This window comes from Petromyzon marinus, chromosome 10 (assembly GCF_048934315.1).
Source record: "Petromyzon marinus isolate PM22_M1 ecotype Great Lakes invasive population chromosome 10, UKy_Petmar_22M1.pri1.0, whole genome shotgun sequence".
Classification (NCBI taxonomy): Eukaryota; Metazoa; Chordata; class Hyperoartia; order Petromyzontiformes; family Petromyzontidae; genus Petromyzon; species Petromyzon marinus.
Genome location: NC_133676.1, coordinates 4228777 through 4246910, shown reverse-complemented (window position 1 = coordinate 4246910; position 18134 = coordinate 4228777). Strand labels below are relative to the sequence as shown.

Below are 18134 nucleotides of genomic sequence, written 5' to 3'. Positions count from 1 at the left end.
TGAAAAAGGAATGGGGGCACATCTACACTTGTGCAGTAGTACCATACGTGCAGGCAAACATAGTGTGTTCATACATACAGTCACAAAATGAATAACATAAATTTAACACACACACACGACATATACAGCGCACGTGTTGTTACACTGTTTACAGTTGTGTATGGTTTATTAGGCAACGGACTAACCACGCAACGAGACATTGGTTCAGATTCTTATGCTCGGGATGCAAGCATGGAATCACGCTTGTAATATATAATGACTTTCAATCCACGTGCATTGTATTAAATTGGATTATTGTGACTCGTGGCTTCACCACATTGTAATTTTTTTTTTATCATGACCCCCAAATTATGATGATTCATGGAATGTCTATTAATAGTTTCGTGGCTACGACTGAACATATAGTAACTGCACTCAAGTGTTGAGCGTCAAGTTCCCATATTAGCATTTGTGGGAACTCAAAGTTGATGCTCCATGTCCAAAGTCATCCAGAGTAGTTCCTTTACCATGCACATCTGCAGCGGTTGATTTTTTGCACCGATTGTGGTTTTGTGTGAGCTGACTCGCCTTAAAATCAGAAGTTTTGTTTCCAGAGGAAAGCCCATTCAGCCAAGAAGCTATTTTTGAAAGGGCAACTCATCCGGCAGACAACATCAAAGGAGCATTCCACAATATGGGTCGCCGTGGCTATATGTCAACACGATCGCTGGTGCAGTGTGCTCAGTTCTTTGATGTGTAGTGGAGTAGAAAATACACATGGGTAAATTGGCCATATACAATACATACAAACAGTGTGGGTCATGTAAGGTCGGGCAGGTGATGAAGTCACGGGTGGCGTAAACAAGCCAAAGTAATTAAGGGAGTCAAGGGACGAGGGCTGTGATTGGTCGAGAGGCTGTTAGCGTTAAGTGGCGGCGTCACGGAGTCTGGACCGTTGGACAGGTGCGGAGCTGGCGGGAAAATGCCAACGAGGCACGTGGCAATTAATTAAGGCTGATTGGAAAGGGGATAAAAACGCTAGGTGATTTGGACGGCGGGGGAGTTGGCGAGAAGTGGAGACAGCAGCGGGTAGAGAGAGATGCGAAGAGTGGAAGCCGGTAAGTGTTAGTGGGAAATAGATTGAGAGCCGAACCCAGACGACAATAAATAGCGATAGCGAGAGTTAGCGTTAGCAGAGTGGAGATTACGGTATAGGTAGGTACAGGGAGAGTTAGCGATAGACAAGTCACTGTGTGTGAAGAGATAGACGAGTCACTGTGTGTGAAGAGATAGACAGGTCACTGTGTGTGAAGAGATAGACAGGTCACTGTGTGTGAAGAGATAGACAGAGTCACTGTGTGTGAGGAGATAGACAGGTCACTGTGTGTGAGGAGATAGACAGGTCACTGTGTGTGAGGAGATAGACAGGTCACTGTGTGTGAGGAGATAGACAGGTCACTGTGTGTGAGGAGATAGACAGGTCACTGTGTGTGAGGAGATAGACAGGTCACTGTGTGTGAGGAGATAGACAGGTCACTGTGTGTGAGGAGATAGACAGACAGGTCACTGTGTGTGAGGAGATAGACAGACAGGTCACTGTGTGTGAGGAGATAGACAGACAGGTCACTGTGTGTGAGGAGATAGACAGACAAGTCACTGTGTGTGAGGAGATAGACAAGTCACTGTGTGTGAGGAGATAGACAGGTCACTGTGTGTGAGGAGATAGACAAAGTCACTGCGTGTGAAGCGATAGACGAGTCACTGTGTGTGAGGAGATAGAGATAGAACCCCTGTGTGTGCGGTGAGAGAAGAAGAGACTGTGTGGGGAGACAAGGAGGATGAGCGGACGGTGCCGAGGGGAATTCGAGTGTTCGAGTTGGCGGAGCGCGGAGAGGAGAAATTATATAGTGTGTGAAATTATATATAGTGTGTGTGAAATTATATATAGTGTGTGTGTGTAATGATATATAGTGTGTGTGTGTGCGGAACGATGGAAATAAAAGTGACGGAAGAAAAGGCGATTGTCGTCCGAGTGAATCCAAGGCACTACAAATGTATGCTTGTTTAACAGAATCTGTCGGAGCAGACTTGCCAACATTTTATCCCTTCGCCACAGAGCTCGCAGGAGGTGCCCGACGATAGGATGCGCGACCGGGAGGTCAGGCGCATGAAAAACAGGTGCACGTCTTACCGCTCAACAACGAACGATTAATTTTGTCGAATGATATGTTGCACTTAATTCGTGATTCTGCTCTCCCGCCACGCCTCTGAACGCTACCCTGCAACTTGCAGGTTGGATAATCGTTGCGGTCATGTTTGTGCAGTCAGTAGTTGTGCGCTTTTTTTTTTTTAAAGGTTCATCTTAAAATGTGTGGGCACGCACAGAACAACAAAAAAACCCGTGCTTTCCACTCTTGGCGTTATTTAGAGTTTTACACTTTGTTAGGTCACGTGTATGTGTGTGTTTTTATCGTGGGGAGCGGTAGTGTAGCGGTGAGCGCGCTGTGCTACGAACCTGGCAACCCGAGTTCAATTCCTGCTCATGGCCACCACCAGTGACGATTTATCTGAACCAATCCTGGGCCTCCCTTAGGTCGACTCAGCCTCAAAGGAGTACCTGCTGTGGTGTATACATATACCCACTGGGGATACAAAGGCGGCCGGGCGTGGTGCAGGTTATACGGGGGATCTTTGTATTTTATTTTATCATGCACGAGTTGTATGTTTACCCATTGTGTACGTGCACGTGTCGCCTGGCTACCCAGGGAAGCGGTCAAGGAATGCCGCCGGCGACAGAAGGAGTATGTGAGGTCCTTGGAGAACCGCGTGGAAGTGTTGGCGGTGCAGAACAGGCAGCTGCTGGATGAGCTGTCGTGGCTCAAAAGCCAGTTCCGTTTGAATCCTGGCAGCGCTGGGCAGTGAAGTTGTCCGTAGTTGCGCGGCCTCGCATGGAGCCCGCAATCACCCGGAGTCCAAAACAACGCTTCGAGTTGTCAAGTGTGAACTTTATTTATTGAGTCAATTGGAAACATCCTATAAATAAACAACTGACTCTAAATATTTCAATCATTTTTGGATGCGAATCATGGGTTCTATGATTGTGGTTTGGCCCTGGTAATTGACTGGAATTATTGTGCAGATGTCAGAATGTTGGACGAGAAACATTCCCGGCTTGCATGCAGGGCTGCCGGCTGCACCGATGGTTTCGTGGCTTTATTCTGAGGAATTGGTTACGTGTGAGGCTTAGCCTTGGCGCACTTTGTTTTGTACACATTTTTAGAGCCATTCGTACAAAACAATGTGGATTTACCGTAAGATCCGCGGAGCGATCCTCCGCGGGATGTTTTTGAGTCAGCCTCGCGCTGGGAGTGCGAGTTCTGTTCCCGCTCACGGCCAACACCGGTGGTGATTATCTGAACGGGTCATGGGCCTCCATCTAGGTCTACTCGGCCTCAAATGAGTACCTGGTAGGCTGTGTTAAAACATCGCCACTGGGAAGACAAAGGCGATCGGGCGTGGTGTTGGCCACCCATCCCCTCTTGTGCCGTGCCGGCCTTCATAGGTGCTGGCTAACAACACGTGCCCCTACACTGTTAAGGCTATAAGGGGTGATCTTTGTCTTGTCTGTGCGTGCGCGCGTGCCCCGTGTGTGTGAAATTGTGGCGACTCATTGCGCCGCTTCGGATAAGCAGGCCAGCACCAGGATGCAAGGTAAGTGAACACGAAACTGGAGTCTTCTCCATTTATGTAACTTTATACTTACGTGTTTTTCTGGACGGTGTATTTGTTTACAGTTTTGCATGCAAATGCAAACACATTTCTACTCATGAGTTAAATGATGCTTCCCTTTTTTGTTGAACCGTAACACATTTAATAACACTGACCTTTAGGGGGGGCATCGAAATACGGTGCATTGTTGTGCTCCGTCTTACGAACAGCTCGACTTACGAATGGTTCGAATTGCGTTCGTATGTCGAGGACTCGTCGTGCAAAGCTCAGGCGAAATGTGATTGACATCATGGGTGTTTAGTCGATTAGGTTTGTCCACTACTGTTTAATTGTCAAAAACAATAATCATACAGCACATTGAGAATTACAATGTCCAAAACACGCAGCTGCAAGGCAGGGTATCATCAGGGGCGGAGCCAGGATTTTCAGCCCGGGGTGACATTCAACAAATTTTAATTTCAAGAATGATTGAATGAGAAATCGGCTATACCCCACGCCATCGGTTGGCGACACACTCTGACAATGCAGTTGCACGGAGTCCGCCAGACCGAGTGTCGTACACTTATACGCAGAATGTTTCAGATTTTCGATTTTTTTATTTTTTTTCCGGGCGTGACAATTGTCTACCCTGTCACCCCCCTGGCTACGCCCCTGGGCATCATTAATTAGGAACGTTCACACGTACCTGTGTTATGCATCGGCAAAATGTGGTCTGTATTCTATGGCATTATTCTGTGCGTGAATGACTAACACGTGTTTACTTGTGTGGTGTAAATGTAGGCATTACTTGGGGGCTAATGACAATATGACAAAGATTAGTTTTCAAATCAAGCAAAATACTAAGAACGTTGTAAACATTGATGCTCAAGTTAATATCGAGATTCGTGAAGTTGACCGAATAAGTTACGTGTTAATAGTTAACAAAGTAAACACAAAACATTAATATACTTTTAAAACTCGTAATTATACAGCATACAACAAATTACAGTCTTAATATTATTGACTGGTCTTGCATGTCTGGATTTCAGAATGACTGCATTGGTACATGGTGTGAAATCACTGGCTCAAGTCCCCTTGTGTCTCTTGTCACCGGAGTTACTCCAGCATCACGCAGCGCAGAAGCAGTCGTGAGATCACCGATACGCACCCAGCAAGTCATTAGAATTGCATTTGCATAAACTATCAGCTGTATCTGTGTCACGGGTACGATGATAAGTAAAACAAAACACTGCATTCCTCATTATCTGCTTCTTTTATCAAAACATTACGTGAAAGGTTGATGTTTAAGAGTAGTGGCTCATCAGATCGGAGAGGGGAGGGAAATTGATTTGACTTATGGTTATCACATTTAACATTGCAGTGCCTTAGAAACCGTAAATGAAATTGAAATGAATATTTTCCCGTTTGATACTGGGCCCAATTTACACATTGCTGGCAAATGTTATTTGTCGTGAGTTTTGGGGAAAAAAATGTCTCCATCACCAACCATGGCCATTTCATGAAGATTAAAATATGGCTCGGTGAGTAGCGACAAATCTTCAAAGAGTGAAGGTGTTTATCGTCAATGCCTGCGAATGCAAATCTGGTCATTTGTCGACGTTAAAGTGCTTTAGACACTGCAGCGTATCGTCCAAACCTTCAACGAAGTTAAACTCTGCCCTCTTCTCAAAAGACGGATCATCAGCCTGTTATAGATATTATTATTATTATGTTATAAGGTGCTAATTTTATTTGCGCTCGTGTGCAACTGCCAATGTAGCCCCGTATTTAGTTGTAGATGCTCGTATTGTTCCGGCTCCATTGCAGGCATCGTGACTTATCCGATACATATATCTATGAACTGAACCATCACATAAAGTACCCTCGGCACGTACAAAGCATCATCCTGAGGGCAGCCTTCAGCTCACTCCCAACGACTCAGAACCCTTGGCTCATCCCTATAAAACCTTCTTACTTAATTAGTCATTAGGTGCAGCTGTGGAAATCAACTCTACACAGTTGCACGTACAAATTTTGTAATCGATATGTGCAATCATAAATTAGTTTATTAAATATTCAAACCCTCACCTAAACCTGGCCGTGTCTGTTAAGTATCGCCATGGGGGGTGGGGAGGTGGGGGGTGGGGAGGTGGGGGGCGGGGAGGGGTGGGGAGGTGGGGGGGTGAAGTGGGGGGTGGGGAGGTGGGGGGTGGGGAGGTGGAGGGTGGGGAGGTGGATTGGGTCGTCCACTGTCTCGTCTCTCGGGAGGAGTTAGGGGGGTTGATGTGGTGTTGGGGGTTCTAGGGATGTGAGGGGATGGGAGGGGGGGTTAATCCCGAAGGTCAGAGGTCGCAGCCTAGGCGTTCGATCTCGCTGAGGCAGAAATCGAGGTCCTCCCGTCGCACGCTCGGGGAGATGAGGATCATGCGGAAGAAGTTGACGCGGTCACCGTGGGGCTGGTAGCCAACCATCATGGACCCTGCGAGCATCATGCGTGTCTTGATGGCAGGGGCGACCTGTGCGAGGGAGAGAAATTAGGGCAAGGGGTAGGTGGGTGGTGTGGTAGGTGAGAATGGGTGAGTAGAAAAGGTATTGAGTAGGTGAGAGTGATTCATTGGATGGGTGAGTGAGTGTGTACATGGATTATAGGTAACGCACTCCCACCAATATCACCACCAATATCACCAACAATATCCTACCAATATCCTACCAATAACCTACTAAGCACAACCACAACCACGGAACTGGCCGAGACCATTAACTACAACCATAATTGCAGCAATTCCTCTCACCAAACACCAATATTATCCCAAGCATCGTTATCAACATCTATTACCACAATCACAGCATTATTCTCATAATCTATTACCGCAAACACAGCATTGCTGCCACCAACATCAACTACCAACCACAACCACTCATCTCAAGCACTCAAATGAGTGCCTGGTGTGGTGTGTAAACATCCCCACTAGGGAGACAAAGGCGGTCGGGCGTGGTGCTGGTCATCAACCCCCTCATGTGCCGTGCAGGCCTTCATAGGTGCTCCCTAACAGCACTTGCCGCAACAGCCTGTTAAGGCTATACTGGTGATCTTTGTCTTGTGTGTGTGTGTGACGGTTCAGCCGCTCACCTTGTCCAGTTTCTGCCAGAACAGCTGCCCCCTCGGCTGCCCCCTCATGCTGGGCGGGATGAACCAGAAGCAGACGTTGGTCCCCTCGGGCTGCAAAGGAACCAGCCACGCCAGTCACTCTGACTGCGTTGCCAGTACTCGCGCAATAAAAATAAACAATAATGCCCAGCGAGAAAATTTTCTGGGTTGCTGATAGACTGGAGTAGGTGCATCACGAGTAGCCATGGTCATAGTCAGACGGATACCGGATGTTGTGTACTGGGGCGTGGAAATATTTGCCGAGCCAGACAGACCCGCTTGAATTTGGTTACCGAGAAAAGTCTCACTGAGACTCTTATTAAGGATTTTTTTCAAGAGGGTCTTGCCGCATTGGGATGTTTGGCCAATTTCATGAATGGGTGGCTTCATGTTGGGAAGGATACGGACGACCCACAAGAAATTCATATTTGAGAGGGTAATGCTCAAAGGTCAACACATTCAGATTCACGGACCGACTTGCTCTACTGCCATCTGGCTAGCCCAGTGTGGTCTGGTGTTCGGGAATCCCAGACTTTGAGTATGATATATGTCCATATTCGAGGTTATTTGGGTTAGTTCGCGTAAGGTTTGTCTCGTAAACAAAGCATGCCAATTAGTTACCAAGTTCAGCACGCCGGTGTGATGGAGAGTAAACCCACAACATTTACCACTCGAGTACCATGTTATTTCACTGGTAATTACAACAATCAGCCTCATCAGGCGATAGCCCAAATAATGATATATAACAATTAATGTTCTATTAGTACCTATATATTTAGGCAGATGATGAGAATAACTATCACCCAAGAGTACTGTTTATGAAAAAACTCAACTAAACTTTTTATGTGACCAGTTAAGGCCCACTGAGCTGTATAGCTCTTTTTCAGAAGTGACCTGACCACAAATGATAGTTCAACAAAGTGGCTTATCACGTGGAAATGTACAGCAGCCAAATAATCTAAGCGCGTGTTTCTAAATGTGGAAGGGAAAAATCGGAGGGGGGACTCGGAGACAAATCCACGCGACTACGGGGAGAACATGCAAACTCCAAATATACAGGCATCTGGGTCTGGATCGAACCGACAACCCCTTACAACAACAGCAGTGTCACCATCGTGAATGTGAATGCGTGCACAAGGCCCGGCATGATCGCTGCCACACACCTCCATCAGCAGCTCAAATCCTTCCTTGTGCTTGATCTCATCAGCCAGGTACCTGCGCACGCGACACGCGGCCACGCATGCAGGCGAGGTAACGCCGCTACCCCCACATCGCTCCAGCGAGCTCACAAAGTGTAGCGCACAGAGAATCGCATCAGCAGCCATCGGCCATGGTCACGCCACTGCTGGGCAACTTTCTCCAAGTGAGCAGTGCAGCCTGAAACACAGTCACCAGTCACTTGCAACTTCGATTTCCATAAAAAAACCGAATGATGTAACCAGAGTCGAACTGCTGTGGTGCTCAGCCAAGGCATTGGGACGGCACTCACATCCGTGGGCAGCCCTGAGCCAGTGTTACAAAGGTGCTCTTTGAGCACGTGCTCTAAAAGCACTCCTATTTACAAGTGTTATGTCCAGAAAAAGTGTTACAGTTGGTTGCAGTCTGTAAAAGCCATCTGCTTGGGTACACTCTACACACACACACTCTACAATGTACTTTTATGGCCACCTTGATGAGTTCAACTTTGTACAAGAGTCCTTACAAGCTCAAAATCTTCCCCCAAAATAAACTCTCGGACTCTCATGCGGCTACCAAAGCCAGGCCAGTCCCAGTCTCAGTTTCAAAACGGCTGTCCCGGTTTCCCAAAAACATTTTGCGAAAATTGCGATTTCTCTCCGGGGTTAAACACTTTCCGGTCTCATGCTCTGTGGGTGGAGCTTCCTGAGCAGTGGGCGGGGCTACAGCTCATAGAATATGAGCTGTAGGAGGGCTACCTGAGCGGTGGGCGGGGCTACCGGAGCTGTAGGCGGGGCTACCTGAGTGGTGGGCGGGGCTAGCTGTGTAGTGGGTGGGGCTTATTGAGGTAGGTGCGGGGTTCAATGTTAAGGGGTCACTCACTCTGAGGGGCCCTGTTTTGTAGCCGTGGGGTGGAACTGAGGAACAGGAGGGACTGGCCGCTGGCTCACCAGCTCTCACCTGGTTGAGCCTCCCAGAAATGAGGTGCACCACACGTACGTATGTATGTACGTTGAACCTCTTTCGCACCGTACGTAGCCGACCGTGCTAATCGGAGGTGCGACGGGGAAGGACAATAAACTAAACACACACACACACGAAAAAAATACCGACAGATGGCAGGGGAAGGCCCCAAATCTAGCAGTTGATTCACAAGGAGTTGTAAAATTGTTCGGTTCGAATGTATAAGCCTTTTATACTGCCGCGAGACAGACAAAGTTGTGGGTGCGTGCTCTGTAGACGGCGCTCTCCGTCACCTGGCGCACGCGAACGCGCGGTCGACGCGGGCTTCCAGCCCGTGCCGACCACACGCCTTCCACGTGAGCCACAGCTTGAGGGCGTCGTCCCTCCTGCCGCACTGCACGGACTTGTCCCCGGGGTCGTGCGCAGAGTCGTAGCACTTGTCCGTCTGGAAGAGGTACGAGGCACTGGCCGAGTGGCAGGACCGCAGCAGTCCCTGTAAAAGGCGGTGGGGGCGGGGAGGGGGGGGGGTTAGCCGTGGACCGAGGGGATCCCAGGATTAGCAAATTGACGGAGGAAGAAAATTCCAGGGTGCTTAGACCGACGATAAAACGGTGAACTTTTCCATTATTGATTGTGTGTCGTACACCCGCCACCATCCGGCACAGCCACAGAATACAAGTTGTCGCGTGAAAAAAAGCATTCTTATTATAATTTAACAGGTACGCTGCTTCAGCACGCGGCTGGGGGATGTTGCAGAGCAATCCACGCACATTTTACAATTTGGTACGGACGTTTCACTGGTGGCTATAACCAGCATCATCAGGCGATGTCCATAACTGTGAAAATCTCCTCCAGTCTTGGGCCTTACATAGGGAGTGTGATGCCATCAATGTGCCCCCGCAGGAAAGTATCAGGCAGTGATTTAGAGAGGTTAATGTATTCACGAATTACAATTTTACGTTAGATTATAATACTGTAAATTGTAACATGTGTTAATATACAGGCATATACGTATGTTGGGATTAAGGTTAGCCATAAGTTGTTATACATACTAATTGGTCAGTATTGTTAAAATACTGATGTTTTAGTTTCGATCAATGTAAATGCACTCGTTTAAGGTCGTCATGTGGCTATTTAACGATGCATTTCTCAGCCGCATTCAGCCTAGAAGCTCTCAGCTTGGTTTATATTATTGTTGTCAATTTCAATCGATTCATCATAATCAATGGAATGTCCTTGTTGGCAGGCATGTTCCGCAACTGTCTTGGTGAGTATTTGATGTTCCTTTGGTGTTCTTTTAATCTTGTGCTGACATTTCATCCCATCCCAATGGCCCAATGTAGTAATTTGCCACGCGTGCTACGCCAAAGTCAAACACACACACACCCTCATTCATAGTCATTACATGACTGGGATTTGGCGCAGTGGTTAGCGCACTGTGCCACAAACCCGGTGACCCTAATTTGATTCCTAGCCATGGCAACATCAGTGGCGAATTAAATCCGAATCGGTCCTGCGCCTCTCCTAGATTGGCTCAGCCTCAAACGAGTACCTGCTGCGGTGTGTAAACTTCGCCACTGGGGAGGCAAAGGTGGCCTTGCGTGGTGCTGGCCACCCACCCCCTCGTGTACCGTGCCAACCGTTAAAGGTGCTCGCTAACAGCACTTGCCCCAAACTCTGTAAAGGATATACGGGTGCAACTTTCACTTTGTTGTATTTAACTACGTCGTGTGTGCTGTGCTTCGTCTCAATCTCCGTGCTGCGGTTCTGTGTGTGTGGCTCGCTTCTCGCACACAGCTGGAGACAGCGGATGGAGCTGCGGACTGGAGCTCACGGTGTCATCGCGAAGCAGCAGCGCGCAGCACTGCAGTCCGGACATGAGCATCTTGTGCGGGTTCCACGCCACCGAGTCCACCCTGCATGCACAGCGGCGCAAGATTCAATAAGGTGCTAACCTTAGCCCTAACACCATAGTCATAAGCCTAGCTCTAAACCTTAAACCATAGCCCAAGTATAGCTTTGAAGCTAGCTATACAATTACGGTGGCGAGATGTCAACTACCTCGCCTGGTACACAGGAGGTCGTGGTTTTCGATCCCGACCCTGACGCCTGTTGTATATTTGGAGTTTTTTTGTGTTGCCCCCGTGGTCGCGTGGACTTTTGCCAGGGTCCCCCGGGTTTTCCCTCCATATTTAGAAACGTGCGTTGAGAGTATTTGGCTGCTATAAATGCCCACGTGCTACATCCACTTTGTTGAGTTGTCATTTACGATAGCCAGGTCACTTCTGAAAAAGAGCTATATAGCTCAGTGGCCCTTACCTGGTAAAATAAAATAGTTTAAATAGTTTTTAGTTGATACCCCATGCCTATCCCTAACCCATAGCCCAAATCTAACGCTAATTCTAGATATAATCCAAGCCATCACCCTATTCTTTTAGCTCTCAAGCTAGTACAGCAAGAGCTCTGCTATCCGCCACTTCACCGTCCGGAATGCTGCACTTGCTGGCATCTGTCATAGACGGCATGTATCCAGATACAAAAAAATATCCGCCAATTCAACTGGCATCTCATAAGAGATGCGTTGCTAACGGGAGCTTCGGGGACACTGCTGACGAGTTGGTGGCAGCAGCGTGCCCTTTGTGTGTGCAATTGTGGTTAACTCATTGCCCCTTCCGACAAGTAAGCTAGCATCAGGAGTCAATGTAAGTGAATATATATAAAAAACGGTTTTTTCTATTTCCTTTATTTTATGTTTTTTTCACGATACACCATTTTTTTACAGTGTTACATGCAAATGTACAGTATTTCTTCTTAATTATGCGTTTAACAACGCTTCCCTTTTTGTAGATCCGTAACACGCTTCTTACCACTGACCGCACGGGCATTTAAATACGGTGCGTTACTCTGTTCCGACTTACGAACCGTTCAACTTACGAACGGGCTCTCAGGAATCAATTGTCTTCGTAAGCCGAGGACTGCCCGTAACTGTACTTTAAAGCTGTTCCACTGCCTCTCTCCAATCGACTTGGAATGCTTTACAGTATTACAATTGACTGGTGTGTTCGTCTGCAAAAGAGAATATTATTATTTTTTAAATATCATAGTTTAAATGTAGGCTTCGTTGCTTTCTTGGAAATGTACTTGGAAAATTCAGTGAACCCATTACTGTGAAACCCCTCTTAACGAGCACCCCTGTTAACGACGGGCCTCCATGGAGGCGAATGTGTAGTGTATAGTGTAGTGTATAGTGTAGTATATAGTGTAGTATATAGTAGTGTAGTGTATAGTAGTGTAGTGTATAGTAGTGTGTAGTCTATAGTAGTGTATAGTGTAGTATATAGTAGTGTAGTGTATAGTGTAGTGTATAGTGTAGTGTATAGTAGTGTAGTGTATAGTGTAGTGTATAGGGTAGTGTATAGTGTAGTGTATAGTAGTGTAGTGTATAGTAGTGTAGTGTATAGTGTAGTGTATAGGGTAGTGTATAGTGTAGTGTATAGTAGTGTAGTGTATAGTAGTGTAGTGTATAGTTGTGTAGAGTATAGTAGCGCAGTGTATAGTGTAGTGTATAGTTGTGTAGAGTCAAGTAGTGTAGAGTATAGTAGTGTAGTGTATAGTTGTGTAGAGTATAGTAGTGTAAAGTATAGTAGTGCAGTATATAGTGTATAGTAGTGTAGTGTATAGTGTAGTATATAGTAGTGTAGTGTATAGTAGTGTAGTGTATAGTAGCGCAGTGTATAGTAGTGTATAGTTGTGTAGAGTATAGTAGTGTAGTGTATAGTAGTGTAGTGTATAGTGTAGTGTATAGTGTAGTGTATAGTAGTGCAGTGTATAGTGTAGTGTATAGTCGTGTAGAGTATAGTAGTGTATGGTAGTGTAGTGTATAGTAGTGTAGTGTATAGTAGCGCAGTGTATAGTAGTGTATAGTTGTGTAGAGTATAGTAGTGTAGTGTATAGTAGTGTAGTGTATAGTGTAGTGTATAGTGTAGTGTATAGTAGTGTAGTGTATAGTGTAGTGTATAGTGTAGTGTATAGTAGTGCAGTGTATAGTGTAGTGTATAGTCGTGTAGAGTATAGTAGTGTATGGTAGTGTAGTGTATAGTAGTGTAGTGTATAGTTGTGTAGAGTATAGTAGTGTAGAGTATAGTAGTGCAGTATATAGTGTAGTGTACAGTAGTGTAGTGTGTAGTGTATAGTAGTGTAGTGTATAGTGTAGTGTATAGTGTAGTGTATAGTAGTGTGGTGTATAGTGTAGTGTATCGGTGAACCCCTCTTAACAAGCACCCCTGTTAACGACGGGCTGTTGTAGTTACAGAAAATATGAATTAATGCATTGATTAACCATGTTTATTTCAATACTATGTATTTATAATGTTGGTAGTATATTTATGTATTAATATATATATTTTTAAATATCATAAAGTAGGTTCTTTGGGTGAAAAAGGATAACTTTCGATGCTATCGGAATGAAAAAAACCTTTAAACATATATTTCCTCTCCTCGTTTAACGATCAAATCACTTAACGACCAGTTTCGTGGAACCAATCGCCATCATCTACCGGAGTATAACTCTCGATAACCGAGAGTACACACACACTGAGAGTACACACACACACTGAGAGTACACACACACTGAGAGTACACACACACACACTGAGAGTACACACACTGAGAGTACACACACACACTGAGAGTACACACACTGAGAGTACACACACACAGAGTACACACACACACACTGAGAGTACACACACTGAGAGCACACACACACACTGAGAGTACACACACACACACACAGAGTACACACACTGAGAGTACACACACTGAGAGTACACACACACACAGAGTACACACACTGAGAGTACACACACACACTGAGAGTACACACACTCACACTGAGAGTACACACACACACACTGAGAGTACACACACACACAGAGTACACACACTGAGAGTACACACACTGAGAGTACACACACTCACACAGAGTACACACATTGAGAGTACACACACTGAGAGTACACACACTGAGAGTACACACACACACACACAGTACACACACAGAGTACACACACTGAGAGTACACACACACACTGAGAGTACACACACTGAGAGTACACACACAGAGTACACACACTGAGAGTACACACACACACTGAGAGTACACACACACACAGTACACACACACACAGTACACACACTGAGAGTACACACACACACAGTACACACACTGAGCGTACACACACACACACAGAGTACACACACTGAGAGTACACACACACACAGTACACACACTGAGAGTACACACACACAGAGTACACACACTGAGAGTACACACACTGAGAGTACACACATTGAGAGTACACACACACAGAGTACACACACTGAGAGTACACACACACACACTGAGAGTACACACACACAGTACACACACACAGAGTACACACACTGAGAGTACACACACTGAGAGTACACACACACACAGAGTACACACACTGAGAGTACACACACACACAGTACACACACTGAGAGTACACACACTGAGAGTACACACACACACAGAGTACAAACACTGAGAGTACACACACACACAGTACACACACTGAGAGTACACACACTGAGAGTACACACACTGAGAGTACACACACACACAGAGTACACACACTGAGAGTACACACACACAGTACACACACTGAGAGTACACACACACACACAGTACACACACTGAGAGTACACACACTCACCTGTGTATGCCGTCGAGCAGGTGGCGGTGTCGATGGGAGAGCAGCGCACTCCCTCCCCACGACGCCTGCACGGGGCATTGGGCAGGGCGAGACACGGGGAGGGGCACACGGGGAGGGAGACACGGGGAGGGGGACACGGGGAAGGGGCCACACGGGGAGGGAGACACGGGGAGGGAGGGAGACACACGGGGAGGGAGACACGGGGAGGGGGACACGGGGAGGGGGACACGGGGGGAGACACGGGGAGGGAGGGAGACACACGGGGAGGGGGACACGGGGAGGGAGACACGGGGAGGGGGACACACGTGGAGGGAGACACGGGGAGGGAGGGAGACACACGGGGAGGGAGACACACGGGGATGAAGGGAGACACACGGGGAGGGAGACACACGGGGAGGGGGACACGGGGAGGGAGGGAGAGACAGGGGGAGGGAGACACGTGGAGGGAGAGAGACACACGGGGAGGGAGACACATGGACAGGGAGACACGGGGAGGGAGGAAGACACAGAGAGAGAGACATGGGGAGAGAGACACGGGGAGGGAGGGAGACACACGGGGAGGGAGACACGGGGAGGGGGACACGGGGAGGGAGGGAGACACACGGGGAGGGAGACACATGGACAGAGAGACACGGGGAGGGAGGAAGACACAGAGAGAGAGACATGGGGAGAGAGACACGGGGAGGGAGGGACATCCACGGGGAGGGCGACACGGGGAGGGTTCTGAGCACAGTCTGACAACCAATGCACCATCGCTCACCGCAAACATATCTGGAGGGTTTATTTGAACCGGGTCTGGCTCAGCGATCCAGACTATAACAATAAAGCAATTTATATCGAGTGCATATTGACAAAACGACAGGCGAACAACTAAATTGCAACTCCGATGTATGGAGCCAGGTTCAGGATTCCTCGTACGCCCGATCGAACAGATGTACAGAAGAGCCTGCAACAGTCTCCTGCGAATGGGGGTGGATTGAATGCTGCTTAAAATGTGCCGGCTCATACCCCTACATCCACTCAACCAGAAATAACGGACTCTCCTTCGGCAGAATCCGATGTCTGTATCACATTCATGACGATACATTTCAATCAACTACTCCCAACTCGCACATCCTTTGGACGCGACCATCCATGCGTCCGTCCCTTCCCTCCAGCCAGCAAAACCTTTTTGAAAATAATACAGCCTGACTTCATTTGCCACATTCCATTCAGTTGTCAGGAGGGAGGGTTCACGTCCGAGTGTGGTTGGCGGGGTCCGGCAAGGGAAGAGGATAGAGGGGGCCGGTAGTGGTCAAGCATGGGGGGGGGGGGCGGGGAGGGAGTGGACATGCCCCCCCCCCCACAATGAGGCGTTTGCTCTCACGTCCACGTGCAGCCACAGGCCCCAGCGCTCACACATGTCGGCCACTGCGACGATCGGGTCGAACGCCCCCAGCACCGTCGTGCCAGCGGTGAGCACCACCATGAAGGGTACAGCACCCTGCACGATTGGGGTGGGCGGGGGGGGGCATGGGGAGAGGGGGGGGGGGCCCGAGTCACCTTCACACAGTTGCGCGTCTGCGTGTCACTGGCTTCCGTGCCCGGTGGTGACAGGCCCTGCTCAGTCTCTCGAGACCGTGTGGCTTAATTTTAGGCCACTGGGCTATTTGTAATGTTCGTGAGCGTTTGCTTTTTTTAATCTCCTGTTTCTCTCTGTGAAATGTAAAACAAAGCTGTTATTACATTATTTGTACTGGAAGATTGTCGGGGAAGCAAGTAAGAAATGTTTTATTTAACGTTTTTCCACAATTTTATTCTATTTGTGCGAATTTGTGATGTTCGATAGACGATTGGTAGATGATAAGATGATGATCGATGACCTGTAGATGATGAAATTTCCATTTGAAATTCTAACATTGGACAGAGCACCACTTTGTGTCAGAGAATGGCTCCACCACAAGATAACGTCATAGAAATACTTCTGAAGTCGATTCAGTCGGCCTCTTCGTCTGTTCGGGGCACATGCTTTGCATGGCCTGAAAAGAGTAATTATTCGCCTGTCAATCAGACGGATTTTTTTGTTGGTTAATTCTCAGCGCTGGAATCGGCCAAATGAAACGAAGCCAAACGGCTCACTGCACGGTTTAATCAGCAGCAACAGTCTCGAAGCCAGGATGCTCTGACGCGACCATTATGAGCCAGCCAAACCACCCGGTCAACTCCGACTTTTTGTGAAAGTGCGATGTCGTCTGAAGGAATCTCCCACCTCAGCCTTCGCCTCCTCGACTTTCCTCTCCAGGTCTGATGGGATCATCTTTCCGCTGGGAAGGAAATGGACACGGGGTGTCAAACAGAGATCACTTGAGCCGCTGTGCTTGGAAAAGCTTGAGCGATGCTTACAGCTATGGTACATGGGGCGTCAGGGTAGCTAGATGTTAATTGTCTCGCCTGGAAAAACAGAAGGTCGTAGGTTCGATCGTGACCCTGGTAACTGCATATTTGGAGTTTGCTTGTTCTCCCTGTGGTCACGTGGATATTTTTCCGGGTCTCACGGTTTTCCCCTCCACATTTAGTGTTCCCCTCTACGTTTTGAGTATTTGGCTGCAAGAAATTTCCACGTGATAAGCCACTTCGTTGAGCTACCATGTGTGGCCAGGTCGCTTCCGATTAGCACAGTTGGCTACGTACGATGCGAAAGAAGTTCAACATACGTAAATTCTGAAAAAGAGCTATAAAGCTCAGTGGACCTCACCTGATGAAATAAAAAAAAATATTTTATAGTTTAGTTTAGATGTGAAATATGCCATAACCCACTCACTGGATGATACACTCTCACGATTAGCTATTGTGGGCCCACATCAAGAGACTGCTACTACGAGAGATGTTCCACATCAGGTGGCAGCCCTGCCTCCCAACACTCCTGTTCTCCCTGCTTGACACCCGTGCAATTAATGAGAGGTGTTCAACCACTGCGGGCGGGGGGGGGGGGGGGGTTATCCGGGGGTTTATATTTGAGAAGGGAATCCTGCTCACCGGTCGTCCACCGCCACCGACCTCACGTTGTCGGTGCCGATGCCAAGGAAGGCGGCCGCTTTCTGGATGGAGTAGTGAGCCTGGAGGCACAGAGACGCCAGATGACGCCTGGCTGTCTTGGCACGTGCTGTTAGTGAGGAGCACCTATGAAGGCCGGCACGGCACACGAAGGGGGTGGGTGGGCCAGCACCACGCCCGACCGCCTTCGTCTCCCCAATGGCGATGTTTACACACCGCATCAGGTCCTCATTTGAGGCTGAGTTGATCCAGGGAAGGCTCAGGACCAGTTCAGATAATCGTCACTGCTGTTGACTGTGAGTGGGTATTGAACCCGAGTCGCCGGGTTTCGTAGTGCAGCGCGCTCACCGCTCCACTACCGCTCCCCACTTCACAAAGACAAAGAT

The 18134-nt window shown here is 47.9% G+C and overlaps 1 protein-coding gene and 1 long non-coding RNA gene across 3 annotated transcripts in view; one reads left to right on the top strand and one right to left on the bottom strand.

The window, feature by feature from the left end:
- The first annotated feature begins 987 nt into the window (after nt 1-987).
- LOC142924212 (uncharacterized) lies at nt 988-3045 on the top strand. Its single transcript, XR_012941390.1, has 3 exons — nt 988-1097; nt 2096-2157; nt 2745-3045. It is a non-coding gene; the product is annotated as an uncharacterized LOC142924212 (long non-coding RNA).
- A 968-nt stretch (nt 3046-4013) lies between these two features.
- Nucleotides 4014-18134, bottom strand: part of GADL1 (glutamate decarboxylase like 1) — a 29581-nt gene continuing 15460 nt past the window's right edge. For both annotated transcript variants that reach the window (XM_032951692.2, XM_032951693.2), the window contains exons 7-15: nt 17731-17810; nt 16964-17018; nt 16082-16198; nt 14716-14780; nt 10809-10890; nt 9268-9467; nt 7999-8050; nt 6818-6907; nt 4014-6203 (exon numbers count right to left, since the gene is read on the bottom strand). In XM_032951692.2, coding sequence (XP_032807583.2) covers nt 6030-6203; nt 6818-6907; nt 7999-8050; nt 9268-9467; nt 10809-10890; nt 14716-14780; nt 16082-16198; nt 16964-17018; nt 17731-17810 — 915 coding nt within the window. In that variant the 3' untranslated portion in view covers nt 4014-6029. The remainder of the gene's footprint in view (nt 6204-6817; nt 6908-7998; nt 8051-9267; nt 9468-10808; nt 10891-14715; nt 14781-16081; nt 16199-16963; nt 17019-17730; nt 17811-18134) is intronic.